Genomic DNA, 6,000 nt, shown 5'->3' on the forward strand with positions numbered 1-6,000 from the left:
CCCGACGTCTACAGACTGGCTTATAAGTCGGCAAAAGAAGAACACTATTATGGTATGAGGCTCCGAGAGGGGGCATACTGATGGACCTATAAGCTTTGGCTACTGAGCCATAGCACTGGTCAACAATAGAATTCCCCATAGTTGTTGAACAAGTAACATACTGCTCGTATGTCCTCAGTACTCTGTCTAATCGGCAGTGGTTAAAATCCCCCAAAATAAATTTAGGAGCATCAGGGGAAATTGCAGTTAGTTTGTTATTCACATCCTCGATCAGCTGGCAAGCTGCCGTGACGTCAGCTCTCGGGTGAATATAAACCAGGGAAAAAAACAACTGAGGAAATTCCCTCGGCAGGTATAAGGGGCGAAGTGAGATACTCAAAAGCTCAATATCTGAGGTGCATATTTTCTCTCGCACCACAACAGTTTTACAGTATCTCTCATTAATATAAAAACAGACCCCACCTCCTTTAGACTTATTTGTAATGAAAGAATGGCTAAAGGTTTTCAGCTTCTGTGGGGCAAAGCTACATTTTCTTTATTTGCATCTCACATGCCTGGAAAAAAGAGTCCTCACCATCTCATTTAGGTCCTTCAGTTTAGTTTCAGTAAATGCTGCTGGGGAGCATAAGTATGACTAAGAACCTTCAACTGCTGGGGGGCTTTGGTCCACAGATCCCTCTACTACACCCCTCTTAACCCCCCACCATTTTAAGCATTTTCTTTATGTGTCTCACATGCCTGTAAAAAGTCCTCACCATGTCATTTAGGTTCTTTAGACTTTTTTTCAGTAAATGCTTCTGCGGAGCATTAGCTTTGCTAAAAATCTTCAGCTTCTGGGGGCTTCACCCACCAGGCCCCCTACCTGCGCCACTCTTAACCCCCTGCTACTTTAAGCATTTTTTTTTAATGTAGATGTAAATTCATATTTAAACCTTTCAGCTATTTGACAGTAGGACTGCACTATATGGCCAAAATTAGCTGAATGTTCAGGTCTTCTTTTTCTTTTTATGAAAATCCTCCTCCATCAGGCAGCTGCATTTTATATTTTTAATTAAATTTATACCAAGTTGTAGAGATTTGCTATCAGTTTGAGTTTAAGGTAGATAATTTTCGATTTTTTTTTTTTTTTTTTTTTTGAATGGCATCAGCACATTAAAATGTGTGAAATTCCAAGTGTTTCAATACTTTTGAGGGCAACTGAGAAACACTTGGCAGCATCTTACATGTCAAATAAGCAAACAGCATGAATCAGCTGCTGCCTGCTCGTTTTATGAATCTAAAATCACCCGAGAACCACGCATATATAAGGCAACCCTAATTAAAGGAGAAATGCTGCTTATAACAACATGGACCTCATTTCTGGCATAAAATACGGTCGTTTACTCACCAATATAACTTTGGTGTCATTAGGAGTGTGGTTCAGACAATGTGTTCAGGTTCAAATCTTGCTCAAAATTTTTCTTCTTCAACTAAGGCAGATTAGAACTTTTTTATGAAACACAGTGCCAACTGCTATACAGGGACAGGAGGTCAGTATGTGTCACCGATTTGAAAATGGCTCTTTTCAACCAGACAGGCAGTGCAGTGACATGTCAATCATCTGGGTGGCACCTGGGTTGTCCAATCAGATTTCAGAGGAGTCCAGTGCCACCCAGCTACACCCATGCCAGGAAGTGTTCAACATTTGACATTTCCTGTTTTACTGTGGACTCAAAATTTATCACTTCCTGTTTCAGTCTCAACTTGCCACTGAATTCCCACGATATCCCACAAGATGTCTTTATTGTCAAACCAGGAAGTGTTCAACATTTGACATTTCCTGTTTCATGTGGGCTCAAAATTTGGCACGTCCTGTTTCAGTCTCAACTTGCCACTGAATTCCCATGACATCCCATGAGCTCTCATCTACTGTCAATCCAGGAAGTGTTAAACATTTGACATTTCCTGTTTTACTGTGGGCTCAAGATTTGGCACATCCTGTTTCAGTCTCAACTTGCCACTGAATTCCTGTGAGATCCCATGAGCTCTCATCTACTGTAAATCCAGGAAGTGTTAAACATTTGACATTTCCTGTTTCACTGTGGACTCAAAATTTGACGCGTCCTGTTTCAGTCTCAACTTGCCACTGAATTCCGCAAGATTCCACGAGATCTCGTCTACTGTCAGTCCAGGATGTGTTGATCCAGGAAGTGTTCAACATTTGACATTTCCTTCTTCATTGTGGACTCTAAATTTGGCACTTCCTGTTTGGGACTCAGTGTTCCATGAATGAGCTTTGCGGGGTTGCGCTGTGCTTCACTCGTATAAAAACCACTGTGATTGAATTTTGAGTGGTTTAGTCAAACTTGTTTCATCTGTGGTGTTCCCAGTCAAACGTGAGCACCATATAGAAAATGAATGGATATCCAGATTATATTCATCCATCAGATGAGAAGACATCCCCATACACACCACACACACACACACACACACACACACACACATACTTCAGACTGAAGAATTGTGGGTTCATATCTCATTTCTGTGCTTATATGCTGATCCTTCCACGTGGACCACCTTCTTGATTAATCAGTGTATCATATTGTTACACACTGGACAGGGGTCTGTAAACCCGTCTCTTTCCCCTGCTTTTGGGCCTGGACCAGATTTTAGAACAAGATGAAGATGGAACTGAAGCTGAACCTGAGATAGAGGAGGATGTCTTTGAAGTGGAAGACTACACGGATTTTGATCCAGACTTTGAAGAGACTGAGCAGTCAACAGATGAGGATGAAGCACCTGAAGAACAGGTACCTGAAGAGACATTCCAGTCTAAGAATGGAGACTTGCTCTGGTCTTCATCTCTCCAGGACAGAGGAGGTAGAGCAAGAGTGGAAAACATCATAAAGAGGAGGCCAGGGCCAACACGGTATGCAACATCTCCTGTGGATGACATCAAGTCCAGCTTCCACCTCTTTTTACCAGAGTCCATTGAGGGAAATTTTACTGGAGATGACAAACCTGGAGGGGAGGCGCGAGTTTGGGGACACATGGAGACAATTAGACCTGGTGGACCTCCAAGCCTACATGGGTCTGTTGATTCTAGCAGGAGTGTATCACTCAAACAGACTTAAGTGTCAAATGTCACTCGTGCATGAATTCACATGTACAGACACACACACACGACTTCATTTTGAGGAGTTTGGTGTCTGGTTTTTCCATTTCTTTCTTATGTTACATGTTCATTTTGGAATACATTTTCAGTTCCTGTGTGTATTTTCACTGCCGTTATACATGTGAACCACGACTCTGAAACATTGTTCATCATTAAAAAGTGTTAAATTAAAAAATGGTTGTTTGGTGGTGATTAATGGTTTTTGTGATAATTTCAGAGCAGTTAAAACAGACCAGTCAAATTTGACCAGGAACATTAAAGTAAGGGGAGGGGGTGAAAACAGCAGGAGGGTTAATATCTTAATATCTCCTGGTTATTTTGAAGTGTTTGCACCCACATTCCACTCACCAGAGAGCAGATGGGTCTCTCTCTCCCCCCCGCATTGTCACCGAGTTTTGGCGGGGGGTTGGGGTGCTTTTGTCTTTGGTTGTTGTCTGCCCAGGTTGAATTGTGATGAGTTTATGTTTCATCTCCACTTGTCTGACCTCTAAGGTCCCTTTCACACCGGGCCAACATAGTGTTGCGTCATGTGGCGTTATGACAATGCTGAGTTATGCAGCCTAACACCACATTACGCTGGGGGACACAAAGGGTGACGCTACATTATGGTACTTAAGGTGACTGTATGCGACACCCGACGCCAATTTATGATTCCTGCTGTGCTCCATTGTTGCCGAGCTGTAAATCACGCAGGATTGTTGTTGAACTTTTTACACCAGGGGTGGGCAACTTGTTCCAGAAAGGGCCAAGAGGGTGCAGGTTTTCTTTGCAGCCACTGACTCCACCAGGTGATTTCACTGATTAATATCACTTTGAGCAGATGGAATCAGTTAATCAGTGCAATCACCGGGTGGAGTCAGTGGCTGCAAAGAAAACCTGCACCCTCTTGGCCCTTTCTGGAACAAGTTGCCTACCCCTGTTTTACACTGTAACACAATGCAGTAATGATACCACTCAAAGAGCACATGTGAACAATTAAAAGAAAAAAAAAAAATGTTCATTACAGCCTGGCTCCACCTCCTTGCGCTCACCTCCTCAAGTTCTCTCACGATTGTGTTAAATAAAGTCCATTAACTCCTGCTCACAGACCGATCGCCAGCAACAGAACATGTCCATATCCATATAACTCCTCACAGAGGACATCTCCACGTCTGCTCACAGATGGTTCGCGCACGCGATCGCCAGCTGCAGCTCCACGGTCACAGGAAGAATGATCAACTATAACAGAAATCAGAGTGCACACCTGTAGCGCTGCACAAGAAGAAATATAAACTAGAAGAGAAATCAGAGCGCACACCTGCAGCACAGTTTACACTGAGCTTAAGACGAGTTTACTCTCCTGCATGGCAGAGTGCGTGCAAGTGCATGGATCAAAGTCGTGCAAGTGTCAGGGAACCTTTAGTCTTTGTGAGTCCCTCCAGGTGATTTTGTCCAATAAAAGGTTTTTACTCCTTATTTTGGTTGTGTATTGTGTAGATCTCTTTCTCCATCTGTCTGTCTCTCTCTCAAACACAGTCCTGGAATGTATGTTGTTGACAATGTTTCTGTGTCTGTTGTTGACAATCATTTTTGTGACCAAAACGAGCAGCGACTGAGCTCTGGTTACATGGTCACTTTGCATACTTTTAACTCCACTGTTAAAAGTGGGGTCGACAAGGTCATCCTCTCTGTCTCTCTCTCTCTCTCTCCACAGTTTGGAAACGAGGCTCAGCAGCTGGAGTGGGCAAAGCGGGAGAGCGAGCGAGCCGAGCGGGAACGCCTCAAACGGCTCCGCCAGCAAGAGCAGGAAGACCTGGAGCTGGCCATCGCCCTCAGCAAGGCGGAGATGTCCCATGCATGACCCAGACTCCACCGCATGCACAAACACATACATACATATACACACACACACACAATAACACGTGTAGATCTGAGCCATAGTGTTCCTGCAGGCCGACCTCACCAGGTGTCAAAGTGAATGAATGAACAAAGCAGACAGGTGCAGCTGTGCCCTCTGACCTCTGCTGTGAAAGCAGAGCTGGTCTGGATGTCCGGCGCAACGTTTGCTTCAGCACTGACTGTTGAAATCTGGACTTTGTGTTTCCTTAAAGGACATTCTTTGTGTTCCTGGTTGTGAACATGTGAGCTAATGTTAAGCTCTGACCGTTAGCAGTCACAGCTGGTTGATACACAAAATTCACACAACACTGAACTCACATTTTCTGAAGGTCAGAAACATGAACAGTGACTAATTGCCCACAGAAGAATACAGTGGAACCTGAAGGAGTTAAAGGAGAATGAAGTGGTAACGTGAAGGAGTTAACGGAGAATAATAGTGGTAACCTGAAGGAGTTAATGGAGAATAATAAAGTGGTAACCTGAAGGAGTTAATGGAGAATAATAAAGTGGTAACCTGAAGGAGTTAATGGAGAATAATAAAGTGGTAACCTGAAGGAGTTAAATGAGAATAAAGTGGTAACCTGGAGAAGTTACACGAGAATAAAGTGGTAACCTTAAGGAGTTGCAGGAAAATTGAGTGGTAACCTGAAGCTGTTAAGTGAGAATAAAGTGGGAACCTGAAGAAATTAAAGGAGAATAAAGTACTAACCTGAAGAAATTAAAGGAGAATAAAGTACTAACCTGAAGACATTAAAGGAGAATAAAGTGGCAACCTGAAGGAGTTACAAGAGAATTAAGTGGGAGCCTGAAAGAGTGACAGGAGAATAAAGTGGCAACCTGAAGAAATTAAAGGAGAATAAAGTGGCAACCTGAAGAAATTAAAGGCGTGAATAAAATAACCTGAAGAAGTTACAGGAAAATAAAGTGGTAACGTGAAGGCGTTAAATGAAAATAAAGTAACCTGAAGG

The 6,000-nt window shown here is 43.0% G+C and overlaps 1 protein-coding gene across 4 annotated transcripts in view; it reads left to right on the forward strand.

The window, feature by feature from the left end:
* Positions 1-5,152, forward strand: part of eps15l1a (epidermal growth factor receptor pathway substrate 15-like 1a) — a 260,935-nt gene extending 255,783 nt beyond the window's left edge. For 2 of the 4 annotated variants that reach the window (XM_034180180.1, XM_034180179.1), the window contains exon 24: positions 4,848-5,152. In XM_034180180.1, coding sequence (XP_034036071.1) covers positions 4,848-5,074 — 227 coding nt within the window. In that variant the 3' untranslated portion in view covers positions 5,075-5,152. The remainder of the gene's footprint in view (positions 1-4,847) is intronic. The other 2 variants (XM_034180181.1, XM_034180183.1) reach the window with 1 other exon arrangement.
* Positions 5,153-6,000: the final 848 nt, after the last annotated feature.

This window comes from Thalassophryne amazonica, chromosome 10, assembly GCF_902500255.1.
Source record: "Thalassophryne amazonica chromosome 10, fThaAma1.1, whole genome shotgun sequence".
NCBI classification, from domain to species: Eukaryota; Metazoa; Chordata; class Actinopteri; order Batrachoidiformes; family Batrachoididae; genus Thalassophryne; species Thalassophryne amazonica.